General features: G+C 46.2%; 1 protein-coding gene across 1 annotated transcript in view; it reads right to left on the bottom strand.

Annotated features, from left to right (window-relative positions):
• Nucleotides 1-1,796: 1,796 nt before the first annotated feature.
• Nucleotides 1,797-18,085, bottom strand: part of LOC137623343 (uncharacterized) — a 1,305,328-nt gene continuing 1,289,039 nt past the window's right edge. The window contains 1 exon segment of the mRNA XM_068354157.1: nt 1,797-2,927. Coding sequence (XP_068210258.1) covers nt 2,705-2,927 — 223 coding nt within the window. The 3' untranslated portion in view covers nt 1,797-2,704.

Raw genomic sequence — 18,085 nt, 5'->3', positions numbered from 1 at the left:
AATTCATTCATGAGCACATCAAGGTCTTACTCAGCTTCAGGTATATCAGTCAAATTATTCCCTTCATTTCTCCTATTCATGACCTCACTAAAGCGTTCCATCCACCGTTGCCTTTCTTCATCTTCTCTTGTTATAACAGATCCATCTCTTTTTAATGGATATATGCTTCTTTTTTTCCCCAGTGGAGATTTCATTAATAGTTCTATGATCAAGTTTTATACCATAGCTATTCCCTGAATTCATAGCTTTGTCAGCCTCATCTGCTTTCCTCTCTAAATATTCTCTCCAGTCATTCCTGGCTTTTCTTTTGACCTCACTATCAATACTGTGATACTTAGCATGTTCTACCTTGTAGTTTTCATTACTTCCTTGAAAACTTTCAACAATCTATTTATGTCTTTGTCTCCTCTTTATAGTATCCAAAATATCATTTGATATCCATGGTTTTTTCCTTGCAACTGCATGTCCCAAAACTTCACTACCAGCTGACTGATATATTCTTAATTTCACACCATTCTTCATTAATTGTCTGCTCTTCGTTTCTTAAGATTGGGAATTTTCAGCTCACAACAATGACATATTTGATGGTCTATATGATTATTCCACTAGACAATAACCGTCGGTGTGGAAGGCATGGATGGTCATCCAGAAGGATAGATCTCCGTGCCATATAACCTCGGCCCTTTGGCTTCCTTTCTGTCCCACCTCTTAGAGATTGGAAACTTAAGCTAACCAAACCTTGTCATATTCAGTAAATCTAATCTGACAGAACCCCACAAGCAGGCTTCATATAACTACAAAATGTTCATCTGCAATGCACTGGATACTTCATTGTACACTGCACCACTTGCTCTATTATGCACTCATTCTAAATTCCAATTCTTCTTCCAGTCCATTTTGCTAGCCAGGACTTTCTCCTCTTCTCATTCCCAAGTATTAGGAGAAGACGGTTTGGTCCCTTTTCTCTTCTTCTCATTCCCAAGTATTACGAGAAGACTGTTTGGTCCCTTTTCTCTTCTTCTCATTCCCAAGTATTACGAGAAGACTGTTTGGTCCCTTTCCTCTTCTTCTCATTCCCAACTATCACGAGAAGACTGTTTGGTCCCTTTTCTCTTCTTCTCATTCCCAACTATCACGAGAAGACTGTTTGGTCCCTTTTCTCTTCTTCTCATTCCCAAGTATTACGAGAAGACTGTTTGGTCCCTTTTCTCTTCTTCTCATTCCCAAGTATTACGAGAAGACTGTTTGGTCCCTTTTCTCTTCTTCTCATTCCCAACTATCACGAGAAGACTGTTTGTTCCCTTTTCTCTTCTTCTCATTCCCAACTATTCCGAGAAGACAATTTGGTCCCTTTTCTCTTCTTTTCATTCCAAACTATTACGAGAAGAAGACTGTTTGGTCCCTTTGACTGTGAAGCATCTGGTGGTTGAATGCCCCTTTTTTGAGATCTGAAAAATAAATAACTCTCTTAGGCTTGTGGTGACGATGGCAGATACATCCTTAATAGAATTCATGGAGATGATATAGTATATGATGCCAGAGACACTTTTAGAATTATTCAAGAAATAGGTTTTCTACCAAAGATTTTATCAATAATATTATTCTAAAGTTGCTTTACCATTGGATATTTCTAGATTCATACGTTTTTGAGAATGTTTTTCAAAAGATGGTGGCAATGACCTTTCATGTTACGTCGCTGCCTAGCTGTTAAATCAATCAATTAATTGCTATGGGGAAATAAATTGTTCCTTAACCTTTTATTATAAGTACAATACAGAAAGGATATAAACAAATACAACAATATATATTTATTTAATTTTTGTAGTGACAAGACTTTTTATATTTATCACAGTAAATGAAAATATTTTTAATAAAACAAAAATTATCTATCTCTGGATAAATCCTTTTTTAGGGAGGAAGGAATTACTGGAGGTAAATGGCACTAAAAACATATTCAGTGAGTTTTTAAAAAATAAAGAAAAAATCTAAGGCATTATAAAAAGGGCGAGACTAAATGCACCAAATGATATAAAACATAGTATGTTAAATTATACATACTGTACCTAATTAGCATAAAACAAAAATAAGATTTGTATGACAAATTTACAACCACTACACGGCAGAAGGGAACATATCAAGTACTGTACCTTTATGAGAAAATTTTCAAAAAGGGGGTCATAAAAATAAAAGTATAGCAGTCATAAACATTTTGGAAACATTAAAACAAACACTTTGTATCAATGAAAAAAAATGTAATGAACATTGAAATCAAAGGTAGTAAATTCAAATGTCTGATTAAACATGAAGCTAATCTATCAAAAGTTAAGTATTTCATTCCTAGCTAACAATCCCAATTTTTCAAATGTTTTAATTATGTATAATTACTTGGCAAACAAAATACTATACATAGGAAAATATTATAGGAGTAATAACACCCTAATCTTTCAGTGATCTAAGATATTAAATTGGGATAACTGAATATACCTAACAAAGTCCTATAAGTTTCAGAATGTCAGTTGCTGATTATAAAAATCAAGATTTTTCCTTTTATCATAATTTACAACCACTTGAATGAATATGTTATTTGTAGTTAAATTTAGTACCTCTATAGAAATAAATCCTCTACTTCAAAAGGTAACTATGGTGAATAAAATAAATAAACCAAGTACACTAGTCAGAATTCACACTAAAACAAAATAAAAGTCTAGGTGGGTGGAAGGCCGTTGTATTTGATGAACATGGTCCAGTCAGGACACCGAGGTTCTAGTAACCCTTCATCTGCTGAAGTGGCTGCTATGATAAGACAGAATACTGCTACAAGAAGAAGAAAGGATGTAAAAACGCATCTTATAATTTGTTGGTTCGTATCAGGCCAGTTCCCAGTTCTGCAGTAATGAAATATTTCTTCACAATACTGAAGCAACCAGCTGTAATAAATAAAAACTTTTAGACAAAACCAATATAGAAAAAAAAATCTTTGACTAAATATGACAAATTACAACTTAAAAGCAAACACCATCACCAACACTAAGTGTATTGAAGCCATTTAAATAAGTGTTTAAATGTAAATTACTAAGGTTTTCAAATGTTTCTAGGACTCTAGGGATGGAATTCATCTAACTACTATACAGTACGTATACTATCAATATGAGTGGTGTCGAAAATCGTTCTGAACAGGTAGTATGTTAGCCAGGGCACCAGCCACTCGTTGAGATACTACCGCTAGAGAGTTATGGGTCCTTTGACTGGCCAGACAATGATACATTGGATTCTTCTCTCTGGTTACGGTTCACTTTCCCTTTGCCTACACATACACCGAATAGTCTGACCTATTCTTTACAGATTCTCTGTCCTCATACACCCAACAACACTGAGATTACCAAACAATTCTTCTTCACCCAAGGGGTTAACTACTAGACAGTATTTGTTTAATAGCTACTTTCCTCTTGGTAAGGGTAGAAGATACTCTTTAGCTATGGTAAGCAGCTCTTCAAGTAGAAGGAAACTCCAAAATCAAACCATTGTTCTCTAGTCTTGAGTAATGCCACAGCCTCTGTACCATGGGTCTTCCACAGTCTTGGGGTAGAGTTCTCTTGCTTGAGGGTACACTCGGGCACACTATTCTATGTAGAACATTTTTATTTCGATGTTGTTGCTGTTCTTAAAATATTTAATGTGTTCCAACGCGATATAAAACCTCGTAATCATTTAATAAAGGAATTTGCCTCAGCTCAGCTGAAACAGCCGAGGAGAAAGAAAACCAGGCAGTTGTGCCGATTGGTTGGCTGGCGGTATGAGGTGGAGATTTCTTTAACCACTGCTGGCAAAACATTTACAGCTTCGCCCGCGAGTCAGTCAAAATTAAAATCTGCCAAAACTCATACGGAGACAATATGATTTTCATTTTCACCAAGTTCACCAACCACGGCTCTTCCTACTGACATGGCTAAGGTTGTTCATCCTCGTCCAGTGTCGTCTGCTGTTGCCTCGACCACCGTTCCAGTACCTCGGAGGGGACATAAGAAGAGGGAGCGTAGGCAGTATTCCTCTTCTAGCTCCTCCTACTTTTAGTCTTCATCTTCTGACTCTGACTCTTCTCCCCCAAGGAGAAAGAGGAAAGCGAAGAAGGCCGGTCGCAGTCGAAAGGACATTACGCCCCGAGACACCTCTTCTCCTCTGGAGGATGAGGGCGACGTGTGAGATTCCCGTGTTCCTGGCACTAGTGGAATTGTTCACAGCGAATCTTGCGCAAGGCCTCCATGCACGACAACCGCACTCGAGGGCGTAGGTATCGTCTCCTAGAGCATGGTGATGCCCGAGCTACTGCTCAGACTCGAATTGAACCGCTCGAATGGGAAAATGAGTCCTGGCTTCGGCACGAGATACCTCAGCTGTTGTCTCTCGTGAAGAATCCGTGGTACACAAGACTACCTCCACGGCGGTAGCCACGCGGACCGACTCCGCGACTCGTGTGTCACTCACTCGACTCGGGCCCGGCATGGAGCCACCTCGCGGCCCAGCCCGCAGCATGGGGGCTGGTCGTGTACGACCAGGCTAGCTCTCGCGCATATCAACCACGCGAGATGCAGCCAACCCCCATGCTTTCTGCCCATGTAACAGGTGAGGCCGCGCGCACCACTTGCGTGACTAACCTGTCTACACCTCCTGGTGTGAGCGCTGCAGTTCCCAGCGACCCCGCTCACGCTCGAGCTCCTCCGGGAGCTTTGTGGGGCTTGCAGCGACCAGTAACGCACTAGGTCGCAGTGGGAACCTCGATGTATTCCGTCGGGGATGAACCCTTCCAGAGTCCTTCCTTGACTCCTGAATACACACCTGGTTCGGTCTTAGGGCCAGAGCGAGGGTATTCATTCATGGGGGATGTCATCACCTGTGCAGCATGTCGCTTCCCTACACTTACGGATGTAGCGGGACCGAGGGATCAGCCACTTCCACAGCCTTCACCGGCTGTGGAGACGGAAGATCCCGAAGGGGAGTCCCCGTTCCTAGAGGTCATTAACCTCATGCTGAGATTAATGGCCTCAGGGCTCCTCCTGCGGTAGTGTTTGAGTATAAGTGTACAGCCTTGGAGATCCTATGGGGAGCTCCCGATGGCAGTTCAAGGCCTATCACACTACCCTGGTCGAGACAGGCTTCTCGAGCATTGGACCGAGTGAGTGACCAGATCGCAGGACCTGGTGACTCACTTAGGACCCAAGGTTCGAACAAGCTTCTCCCTCAACCACTCCAGCGACAGAAGACGTACTATGTCACAGTCTTCTGTGCCTTGTCCTCTCCCTCTCAACCCCGCGGTTGAGAGCTTGAAATCCCAGAGTGTTTCCTTCTCGGCCTCTGAGATTTCAACTATGGAGTCCATCTCTGTAGCTGCCCTCAATGCTGCTTCGTGACTCTACCACTGGTGTGGTAGTCACAGTGTTCGCGTGGGACACCAAGCTCGCAACCCCCGAACACATGGAGCAGTACAGGAACCTGGCTTTGTCTAGTGGGAAAGCTGTTGCTTTTCTCTTGGACCAGCTTGCTACCCAGTATGCCAATCTGATCCTCAAAAAATGCGAGGCAGTAGCCGCTTGTTTGGCAAGACAGATTGGTTCAGGAGAGGCCCTGGCACTCAGGAACACTCCTATTAGAGCTGCAGCTTCTCTCTTTCCACCAGAGGAAGTTCGGGGTGCGCGGGTTAAATGGCGCCTCGACTCGAAGGACTCCATTATCCACCAGGTGCAGGCTGCAAGTTTCAAGGGACCTGGTCCCGCGAAACCATCCGCAGCCAGGCCGAGTCAGGCCAAGCCCACGGGAAGTAGCAAGGGTACCGCTGGTCGTGCTCCTGCTGCTCCTGTGCAGCCAAGACCTGCTCTTGTTCAGAGGGGTTCTGCCCCCAAACAGACCTTTCAGCCTCCTTCGGGAGCTACACGTCGGGAAAAGAACAGGGGCAAGCGAGGGAAAGGGAAATGCTGAGTTTGGCTTTCCCCTTCCCATGCTGCCGAAGGTAGGGGGATGCCTATCACACCATTGGGTGATGTGGCAGCATCTCAGGGCCTAGGGATGGGTAGTGTTGACCCTTCGCGAAGTGTACCAGCTCTCATTCGTGCTTCATCGGTTCCCTATCCTCCACTCCAATAGCGTTCCACACGTTCGCTGAAGGCTCTGGCCTTGGAGGCGGAGGTCCAGGAAATGTTGGAGAAGGATGCGCTAGAAGTCGTACATGATCAGTCACCAGGGTTCTACTTTCGTTTCTTCCTTGTCGAGAAGGCGACAGGAGGTTGGAGACCGATCCTCGACCTTTCGCCATTGAACGAGTTTGTTCAGCAAACTGCGTTCAAGATGCTGACAGTTCACACTGTGCTGTTAGCCATCAGGCAGTACGACTTCATGCTTTCGATAGACTTGAAGGACGTGTACTTTCAAGTACCAGTTCATCAGTCGTCTTGAAAGTACTGTACCTCTGTTTCACCTTCCAGGGCACAGTGTATCAGTTCAAAGTCCTGTGCTTTGGACTGTGCACGACGGTAGCAGCTCGGGCCCACCCGAGGGGCATCCGCCTACTGATGTACCTCGAAGACTGGCTAATTCTCGCTCCCTCACAGGAGCAGTTGATTCAGGATCGAGACTCGCTTCTGGAAGTTTGTCGCATTCTGGGAATCGTGGTGAACTACGAGGAGTCGAGCTTCATTCCCAAGCAGAAGGTGAAGTATCTGGAAATGCTGATTGACTCGGCAGCAGCTCGCGTTCTTCCCTCAGAAGAACAGATCAGCAGACTCGGAGAGGTTGTGCAGCCGTTCCTGTCGCAGGAACAACTTCCAGCCCTCTAGTGGCAAGCTCTTCTAGGTCTCCTCTTCTTGCTGGAGAAGCTCGTTCCTTTCGGGGCGGATCCATCTCCGCTCTCTTCAGTGGTGTCTGAAGGAGCAGTGGTCGGCAGCCACCGATCCTCCCTCTTGTCCGGTCCTCATGGAACGCGAGGTAAGGGAGGATCTCCTTTGGTGACTTAACAAGGAGAACCTCATGAGAAGGTTTCTCATAAACCCTCCACCTCAGTTCTGTCTGTTCACAGATGCATCCACAGAAGGTTGGGGTGCACACCTGGACGACTTAGTTGTGTCAGGTGTGTGGTCGGAAGAGGAGAAACACCTGCACATCAACGTGCTGGAAATGATGGCAGTCACGAGAGCACTCTTTCATTTCCAGGACCGTTTGAGAGAGCACTCGGTAGTGCTGATGAGTGAGAACACGTCCATGGTAGTGTACGTCAACAAGCAAGGGGCCACTCTCTCACGTCCCTTGCAGCAGTTGACGAGGCAGGTGTCTGTGGGCAGAGTCAACACTTAACCTTGTCAGCCAGGTACATTCCAGGCAAGAGAAATGTTCTGGCAGACACCCTCAGTTGCAGAAACCAGGTAATAGGGGCAAAATGGTCTCTTCAACCTTGGATCGCGAGTCGAGTACTCGACCTCGAGGGAGAACCATGCATCGGCCTATTCGCAACACGGCACAAAGCCAAGCTTCCCGTGTTTTGCTCTCCAGTACCAGACCCCAAGGCTGCATTCGAGGACACACTGCAACATCCTTGGCATCTACTGGATTGCTACTAGTTTTCCCCTTTAGCTTGCTTCGTGCAGTCCTGTCCCGGGTTCTAGTAATCCCAGGACTTAGGATGACTCATTGCTCCACTATGGCCACACATGGAGTGGTTTCCAGATCTGTTGTCGCTCCTGGTTGAGGCACAGAGAGCTACCACACAGGCCCAGTCTCCTTTGGCAACCCTTTTCGAACAGGTACCACCAGTGGTTCAGTCGCTCAGACTTCACGCATGGAGACTATCCAGCATCTCCTCAGAACGTGAGGCTTTTTGCGACTCTCTGCGAGAGAGATGTCTGGGTACCTAAGAATATCTTCCTCCTCAGTCTACCAGGGGAAGTGGTTGGTCTTCTGTGATTGGTGTAGTGGAAGGGGTATCTCTCCGGTCGGAGCCTCTCTACTCAGATCGCAGACTTCCTGGTCTTTCTTCGCAGAGATAAGCTCCTGTCGGTTTCTGCCATTAAAGGGTACAGGTCTGCCCTTGCAATGGTGTTCTGTCTGAAGGGCATAGATATCTCCAATGCCCTAGAGATTTCTATGCTCATTAAGAGCTTCGAACAGTCATGTCGCCCGAGGGGACTTCAAGTTCCCCGTGAGATGTCACTTTAGTTCTTGGTCCTCCTACTCGTGCTCCCTATGAACCCTTGAGCCGTGTCTCAGACAGGCAATTAACCTTTAAGACTGTTTTTTTTTTCTGCTAGCCTTAGCATCGGCAGAGAGTCGGGGAGTTACACGGCCTCTCGTGTAATGTCACTCTCGCAGAGGGTCGGAAGGAGATCTCCTTGAGTTTTCTGCCAGAGTTTGTGGCCAAGACTCGGAACCCAGCGATCCACGATCCCAGGTTCAAGGCCTTCACTATTCCTTCCTTACCGGATGCGACGAGTGGCGGTTCAGGTGAAAGGCTTCTCTGTCCCGTCAGGTGTCTCCGGCGCTATCTTAAGCGAACTTGGCATCTCAGGCCTGAATGTCGACGACTCTTTGTTAGCACCGGCAGAGCAATGAGGGAAGTGTCGAGGAACAGGATATCCTTCTGGATTCGTGAAACCATCCGCAAGGCGTATGAAACTTCCTCAAGAGTCCAAGCACCAGCGAGGGTTAAAGCTCAAGAGATCAGGGGCATTGCCCCAACACTCATTTTCAAGAAAAATCTTGCAGTGGGCCAAATGCTGAAGGCTAGCATTTGGAAACGCCAGACCACCTTTACGGCCTTTTACTTGAGGGAGTTTACGCTCTAGTCCGTGGACACCTTTATTCTTGGCCCTGTGGTAGCGGCTCAATCTATTGTCTGACCTCTCCTGTTCCTCCGGGACAGGGAAGTCTCGTCTTGATTTTATGGTATGTGTGGCAGTGTGAAAGCAGTCTGCATGTGATCCGCCTTTCTCCCTCTCTCCTCCCTTGGAGTTCCATACATCAAGACAAGTCTTCCCAGATAAGATTGCTAGAATTTGTTAACAGGTGTTCTCCCCTCGTCTTCTGCTAGGCAGGGAGGACGGTGGATGTATAAACCCTTTGCCTTTTGGTTTTGGAGGTTCATCCAGTCACTGTGACCCTAGGGTCGAGTGTCTCTTACATTCACGCGCTCAGGTCGCGCGATGCTCTTACAGAAGTGGTCTAGCCAGGGCCGACTTACAGGAGGTAATCGTATTAGAAGCCAGGCCTTGTTCGTGCAGGTATATGAAGAATGTGAGACAAATCTATCGATATTTGTCTGTTTCCTTGTTTTCACAAAGGAAACCCATTTCTTCCACGACGATTCATATTGTCTCCTAGTCAAACTTGACTTATACTCTTCTATGAAGTCAACTTTATCCTTCGAGATTCCAACTTTTTATTCGCCGCTAGGGCGAGAAAATCATGAGATGTAGGTTGTTGGTTCTCGACGATGAACCGTAGACAGTCGACTTCTGGACCAGTTGGGATAATACTGGATCTGGCAGAGGAAACAGCTTCAGTTTTAGCTCTAGAACTAGAGGGATCCAATTGCTTTTGGGCCACTACTGCTGCTGTTCCTCTGAAGGATCTTAGCTTGTCAAGGACTCTTAGCAGGAGATTGGCTGGTATGGAAACAGGCACATGCGATTCCACCTGTTCCAGTCGAGGGACATGGCGTCCATAGCCTTTGCTTGAGGGTTCATATAAGGAACTACGTAATGAGGTAGTTTCTTGTTGTTGCTCGTTGCGAAGAGGTCGATCTGCAGTTCCGGAACTTTTTCCGAGATGAAGGAGAATGAGTCTGCGTCTAGGGACCATTCTGTCTCTGTGGGCTTTCGCCTGGATAGAGCATCCGCCGTCACGTTGCGGAACCCTTGTAGGTGAACTGCTGATAGGTGCCATCCCTTCTTCCTTGCCAGGCAGAAGATGGCTAATATCACATGGTTGATGTGAGGCGATCTCGAGCCTTGTCGATTTAGACATTCTACTATCACTTCGTTGTCCAGGACCAATCTGATGTGGATTGCCCTGCGAGGGGATAGTTTCTTCAACGTCAGGAAAACTGCCAAAGCTTCCAAATTTTGATATGAAAGGTTTTGAACTGGTGTGACCAATTCCCTTGCACTTTTCTCTCGTGAGAGTGGCCTCCCCATCCTTCCAAGAAGGCGTCCGAGTGTATCACCACTGATTGGTGTGGTGGCTGCAGGAGAATTGTCCGTGCTAGGCTCTTGACCAGGGCCTTAACTGCGTGCGCAATAGGGTTGGGGTCAACCTTAGTTGATCTCTTCGAGCATTCGATGTGTATCTTCTCCAGACTCCTGACGCATCTTTTAAATGTGTTTTTAGCATCGGGTCTGTCACTGCTGCAAACTGGAGAGAGCCCAATACTCTTTCCTGTTGGCGTCTTGAAATCCTCTTATGACGGATTAGTCTCCTGACCAATCCCGCTATCTCTCTCCTCTTCTTGGATGGAATGGAGAGGTGGTGTGACTTCAAGTCCCATAGGATTCCTAGCCATTGGAACTTCTGAGATGGAGAAAGACGAGACTTCTTGCGATTGATCTCGAAGCCCAGGTGTTCCAGGAACTGGATCACCTTGTTGGCTGCCCTCAGACAAGTAGTCTTGAATGCTGCCCATACCAGTCAATCATCTAGATATGCTACCACTTGAACTCCTTCGGAGGGTAGCTGCTGGACAATTGTGTCTGCTAGCTTCGTGAATATCTTTGGGGCTGTGTTCAGTCTGAAATGCATTGCTCTGAAAACAAACTTCTTCAGTAGCTTGAATCCTAGGTAGGAGGAGAAAGGGCGACTCACTGGAAGATACCAGTAAGCATCTGCTAGGTCTATTGAGACTGTGTACGCCCCTTTTGGTAGAAGGGTCCTTATGTGTTGCAAAGTAAGCATCCGGAACTTGTTGTTCTCGATGAACTTGTTGAGTGGAGACAAGTCTAGAATGACTTTGAGTTTGTCCGAGTCTTTCTTGGGAACACAAAACAGCCTTCCCTGGAATTTGATGGACTTTGCTTTCCTTATTACCCTCCTGTTCAAGAGTTCTGGGGTATATTCTTCTAACAAGGGGTGGAGTGTTGGAAGAATTCTGGAAAACGGGGTGGAGTTCTGTTCCATTTCCACCCAAGTCCATTCATGATTAGGCTGTGGGCCCAGGGATCCAAGGTCCAGCGATCCCAAAAGTGATACTATCTGTCCGTTACATGGAGCCCCTCATTGCTTGGGGGGGGTCCTGCGGATTTGTTTCCGCGACCATGTCCTCCTTGGCCCCAAGAGGAGTTACCTCCGGAAGAACTTCTCTTTGGGCCTTTTCCTTTCTGACTAGGGCGAAAGGAACTTGACTGCTTCTCAAAGTTAGGGTTAAACACTGGTGACTGGGCTACCAGTTGTTGAGGGACCATCTAGAAGGTGGTCTAAGGCATTGTGGTCATAGTCACGGCAGGAAGTTGTGCAGGTCTGCGGGGTCTCCTTGTCTTTTTATTTTTAGGCTGGGGACCTCTGTCCGAGGAAGATTTCCTCTGAGTTCATGCCCCACTTTTGGTGAAGGTTCCTGTTCTCCATGGCTGCTCTGGCTATGATCTCTTGCACCAGTTCCTGTAGGAAAAGGTCTTTACCCCAGATGTTTGAGGTAATCAGCTTCCTGGGTTCTTGTCTTATGGTCGCTGAGGTCAAGACAAACTCTCTGCAGGCTCTCCTTGCTCTGAGGAAAGCATACAAGTCTTTCACAAGGGTCCCCATGTGAGACAGCCAGGAAGATGAACATTTCTGGGGCGTTATGTAGACCTGTACTCATTTCCAGGCAGTTCTGATGAGAAAATAGGGCCGCAAGTGTCTCCTTCGTCTCCTGTTCCCTCCTCAGAAGATGATCTGGCAACTTCAGAAGGTTCTCATTGAACTGCTGGCCTGCTATCTCTGGATCCAACTTAAGAGACAGAGAAGGTTAGGTGGACATCCTTCCACTTCTCCTTGCAGGTAGGCAGTGCTAGAGAGAATGGTTTGCATTCCTCTAGGGTTGGGCAGGGTTTGCCCTCGTCCACTGCCTTGACGGCAAAGTCTAGTGCTTTCCCCGAAAAGGGGAAAGAGATGGAGGAAGGAGCAAGAAAGGTGGGATGTCTCTTGCTCAGTGCTGAGACTTTGGAGTTGGTGTACCCGACTCCTTTCAAGGTTTTCAGGAGGATGGCTTGCGCCTTATCATGCTCGAAGACAATAACCTCTTTGGGTACCGTTTCCTCACGGGCTGCATGTTCATCCCGCAGTCTCACATAACAGTCTGGGTTAGGCCAGAACTCAAGGTCTTCAATCAGTTTGGCCCCCCAACTTCTCCAAGACGAATAGTTTCCCATTCATCATGGGCATATGCTCCACATACCTCCAGGGGTTGGTTTCAGAGCAGTGAGGGAGATCCAACACTCTAAGGGGCTTCTTAGTGGAGCCCTTGGTACGGTTCGCCCTCTCCTGTAACAGTATCTGCTGCTGCTTGATTGACTGTTTCATCATCTCTTGTTCCTTTTGGAACAATTCCATCATCCGCTGAATTGATGTAAGGATCGCTTCGCTCTTGTCGACCTGTATAACTGGTTGTGGAGTTGGGGTTGAAGAAGTTGACGGCATAGGTTGGTATGTCGTCACGGCGGACTGAAGGTTTTCGGTCGCCGTTGAAACGGATCCTTCTTCCTCTGCTTGTGGATGTTCCACGTCTTCTTCAGGGCCTCCTTGCAGTAGGTCCTGCTCCGTGTCAGTGGACACTTCTGACATCCTTTCTTGGTGGATGTCCATGTTCCAGTGCCTTATTTATGTCTGCCTCGATCTTCAGTTGTATGACAGGAGGCTAGACCTGTTCCTGGCGGTACTAACTGATAGAGGGAGAAAAAGCATTAAGGAAGGAAAGTTTCCTATTATTATGGTTAAACATAACAGTTGGAAGTGTAGGAGGACTATCAGGCTGCCTACTGTCTCCTTACCAAAATGAAAGTTCCAATGGAAGGGGTAAGAATCTGTCGGATTCTGGCTTCCATCCATCCACAAAAGGCCTGTCGCAGGCTATGACGTCGGAGGCAATAAATGTGGATGGCAGCCGAAGGGAGGGCTGAGGACTTCCCAAAGTATGTTAGGTTTCCCACCGGCAGCCGTCTCAATCTTCCCCCCAATAATATTCACTTCCTGTAAAGAAAGGAAGTAAGGGGGAAGGTGGCAGAGACTGCTGAACTAACTGCTATCGGCAGGGTACCAGCCGGTAACGCAGTCACCCTAGTAAGCCGGGATGACTGTCAGAATACTGGTGAAGTTTTGTGACGGCTATGACGTCACTAAAGGATGGAAGGGGAAGTGTAAAGGGTCTTATAGTTCATTGATATGAGAGGTGGCGGCAGGTATGCCGCCTTCCTTAAACAGTGAACTGAAGAAGTATGGCTTCCTGTGCTAACGACATCGTCGGCAGCAGAGGAAGCATGGTTCCTTTGCTGACAACATCGTCAGTGGCAAGACAAGGGCACCCTGAGTTAGTCACTATCTAAATCAAAGCCAGAGGCAACAAGAACTTTGTTCTACTTGACGGCAATGAAAAAAGACAATGGTTACCACCTGTAGCGGCGGCTGCACTCAAGGAGGGAGAAAGGGTTTAGCCTCTTTTCTCTGAGAAAATGAATATCGTAACTTATCTATAGATTCTGGAGAATGTAAATTCTCATCCAATTCGAGAAAGAACGATAGGGTGAGGCTAGACATGGGGAATTACTTTACTAACGTATATATGAGCACGAGTAGCCTGGCTCTGGTAGGATCCCCGGCCAAGGTAGTTGGTACCACCGGGGTTCCCTCCGCATACGAAAAGTAAAGTCACATAATAGGAAGAGGAATAATATTCATGTATGCAAAATCACCACTTGTATAATTTGCCTAATTAGCTAACATTATAGCTTAATACCGGGAAATGTCATCCTACTGACTAAATAAAATGCGGTTGTAACAGACGACTGCAGTCGTAAAATGGCTGCTTCCGGTTCTCGGCAACGCTCAACCAAACACACTTAAATTATTGAAATTTAACTGTGAAAAGGGAGCCTAAAATTATACAGGAAAGAATTAATACTTAACTTTCCAAAGGATGAAGATGCTGGAGATTGCATAATGAATATTCAAATAACTTGTGACAAAACACCGGGTTAACGTGGGAGCACAACTTGCTTAGAGAGCTACAAGAAAAGGAATGGAATCGCGGTAGTAGTAGGAATGGAGATGGTCCACCGGGTACCTAGATCGGCATCCCCTTCTTTTGCCACTCTTCCCCCTTACATCAAAGAGTTAAATCTATTCGGGGTGAAGATTGCTGTGTGTCGTATCTAAAAAATGTCCCCTGATATTATGCGATATCCTTAATTGGATACTCGCGCCAGGAGTTAGAATCCTGGAGACCTTTGATTTATTTCTCTGGGAGTATCACTGTAATATATATCCCTTAGAAAGCTACCTAAAAGAACCCTTCCATCAGGATGACATGGCCTGAGCCCCAAAAAATACAATTTAGGACAAATTGTAATTTTTCCTGGTTTCCTTTCCTCACTGGGCTTTTTTCCCTGTTGGGGCCCCTGGTCTTATAGCATCCTGCTTTTCCAGCTAGGGTTGTAGCTTAGCAAGTAATAATAATAATAATAATAATATAGTAATTTCCTCTACCTCTTGTGATTTTCAAAGACCAAAATACTGTATAGAGTTTACAATATTTCACTGCTGTAAGATTTTCACATATTCCATTATGTTGTGTACGGGGTGCTTTTAGTAGTTACGCTATAATATAAACTAAAGTTTAGCACAATATAAGATTTTGTTAGACCAAACATGAGGAAAAATGTTATTTTTATTAATAAAATAAATTTTTGAATATACTTACCCGATAATCATGTAGCTGTCAACTCCGTTGCCCGACAGAATTCTATGGAGGGATACGCCAGCTATCACAATACTAGAAGGGGGTGTACTTACCAGCGCCACCTGTGGCCAGGTACTCAATCATTTGTTGTTTACACCTCCTCAATTATTCCTCGGTCCACTGGTTCTCTCTGGGGAGGAAAGGGAGGGTCGATTAAATCATGATTATCGGGTAAGTATATTCAAAAATTTATTTTATTAATAAAAATAACATTTTTCAATATTAAACTTACCCGATAATCATGTAGCTGATTCACACCCAGGGAGGTGGGTGAAAACCAGTGTACATGATTAAAGGATAGCTAAGTATCCCCAAATTTCATATAACAGTTATCTCAAATAACAATGAAATAATAAGTACCTGGTAAGGAAGTCGAATAGAACCGTTACTCTGCCTTTTATTTAAAGTTTGTCTTCCTTACTGAGCGCAGCGTTCCTCTTGGAGGCTGAATCAACCCAAAGGTGCCAAAGTACAAGGGGTTGCAACCCTACTAAAGGACCTCTACCAAACCTTTAACCCAGGCGCTTCTCAAGAATGAATAGACCACCCGCCAAATCCAAGGATGCGGAAGGCTTCTTAGCCTACCGTAACAACCATAAAAACAACAATAAAAGTATTCAAGAGAAAGGTTAAAAAGGTTATGGGATTATGGGAATGTAGTGGCTGAGCCCTCACCTACTACTGCACTCGCTGCTACGAATGGTCCCAGGGTGTAGCAGTTCTCGTAAAGAGACTGGACATCTTTCAGATAAAATGATGCAAACACTGACTTGCTCCTCCAATAGGTTGCATCCATAATGCTCTGCAGAGAACGGTTTTTATTAAAGGCCAACGAAGTAGCTACAGCTCTTACTTCGTGGGTCCTTACCTTCAGCAATGCAAGGTCTTCCTCCTTTAAGTGAGAATGTGCTTCTCTGATCAGAAGCCTTATATAGTACGAAAGCCCATTCTTGGACATGGGTCTCGAGGGTTTCTTGATGGCACACCATAAGGCTTCTGACTGTCCTCGAATAGGTTTAGACCTCTTCAGATAATATTTGAGAGCTCTGACAGGGCAAAGAACTCTCTCTAGTTCGTTACCTACCATGTTGGAGAGGCTAGGTATTTCGAACGATCTAGGCCAAGGACGTGAAGGAAGTTCGTTCTTTGCTAGGAATCCAAGCTGAAAAGAACATGTAGCTGATTCGGTTGTGAAACCAATGTTCTTGCTGAAGGCATGAACCTCACTGACTCTCTTAGCTGTTGCAAGGCAAACGAGAAAAGCAGTCTTGAGGGTAAGATCCTTGAAGGAAGCTGACTGGAGAGGTTCGAACCTAGATGTCATAAGGAACCTTAAGACTACGTCCAGATTCCAGCCTGGAGTGGAAAGACGACGTTCTTTAGACGTCTCAAAAGACTTGAGAATGTCTTGAAGGTCCTTGTTGGAAGACAGGTCTAAACCCCTGTGGCGGAGGACTGAGGCCAACATGCTCCTATACCCTTTAATCGTAGATGTTGAAAGGGATCTCTCATTCCTAAGATGAAGAAGGAAGTCAGCTATTTGGATCACAGAGGTATTGGTAGAGGATATTGAATTGGCTCTACACCAGCTTCGGAAGACCTCCCACTTAGACTGGTAGACTCTACGAGTGGAAATTCTTCTAGCTCTGGCAATCGCACTGGCTGCCTCCTTCGAAAAGCCTCTAGCTCTAGCGAATCTTTCGACAGTCTGAAGGCAGTCAGTCGAAGAGCGTGGAGGTTTGGGTGCAACCTGTCTACGTGTGGTTGACGTAGAAGGTCCACTCTTAGAGGTAGAGTCCTGGGGAAGTCGACTAGCCATTGACGTACCTCTGTGTACCATTCTCTTGCAGGCCAAAGGGGAGCAACCAGCGTCAGCCGTGTCCCTTCGTGCGAGACGAATTTCTGCAGAACTTTGTTTATAATCTTGAACGGAGGGAATGCGTACAGGTCGAGATGGGACCAGTTCAGAAGAAACGCATCTACATGAACCGCTGCAGGGTCTGGAACAGGGGAACAATAAAGCGGAAGTCTCTTGGTGATGGAGGTGGCAAACAGGTCTATGGTAGGTTGACCCCACAACGTCCAAAGTCTGTTGCACACACTCTTGTGGAGGGTCCATTCCGTGGGAATGACCTGATTCCTTCTGCTGAGGCGATCCGCTGAAACATTCATATCGCCCTGGATGAACCTCGTGACCAGAGTGAGGTTTAGACCTCTTGACCAAATGAGGAGGTCCCTTGCGATCTCGTAAAGGCTCCTCGAATGGGTCCCTCCTTGCTTGGAGATGTAAGCCAAGGCTGTGGTGTTGTCTGAATTCACCTCCACCACTTTGCCTAGCAGGAGGGACTTGAAGTTCAACAGGGCAAGATGGACTGCTAACAGTTCCTTGCAATTGATGTGGAGTAATCCTTGTTCCTTGTTCCACACTCCTGAGCATTCCCGTCCGTCCAAGGTCGCACCCCAGCCCGAGTCCGATGCATCCGAGAAGAGATGAAGATGGGGGGTCTGGATGGCCAATGATAGACCCTCCTTGAGAAGAAGATTGTGCTTCCACCACCGGAGAGTGGTCTTCATCTCTTGGTTGATAGGGATAGAGACTGCTTCTAGAGTCGAGCCCTTGTCCCAATGAGCTGCAAGATGGAATTGAAGAGGGCGGAGGTGGAGTCTCCCCAGCTCGACAAACAGGGCCAGAGATGAGAGGGTCCCTGTGAGACTCATCCACTGTCTCACTGAGCAATTGCTCCTCTTCAGCATGCTCATGATGCACTGTAGGGCTTGGTTTATCCTGGGGGCCGATGGAAAAGCCCGAAAATCCCGACTCTGAATCTCCATTCCCAGGTACACAATGGATTGGGAGGGAATGAGTTGAGATTTCTCTATATTGACTAATAGACCTAGGTCTCTGATTAGATCTAAAGTCCAAGAGAGGTTCTCCAGACAACGACGACTCGTGGAGGCTCTCAACAGCCAGTCGTCTAGGTAGAGGGAGGCTCTGATGTTCGATAAGTGCAGGAATTTCGCTACATTCCTCATCAGATGAGTAAAGACCATAGGAGCTGTGCTTAGGCCAAAACACAGGGCTTGGAACTGATAGACAACCTTTCCGAAAACGAATCTCAGGAAAGGTTG

This window comes from Palaemon carinicauda, chromosome 30 (assembly GCF_036898095.1).
Source record: "Palaemon carinicauda isolate YSFRI2023 chromosome 30, ASM3689809v2, whole genome shotgun sequence".
NCBI lineage: Eukaryota > Metazoa > Arthropoda > Malacostraca > Decapoda > Palaemonidae > Palaemon > Palaemon carinicauda.
This window is presented reverse-complemented; position numbering and strand designations above follow the sequence as displayed.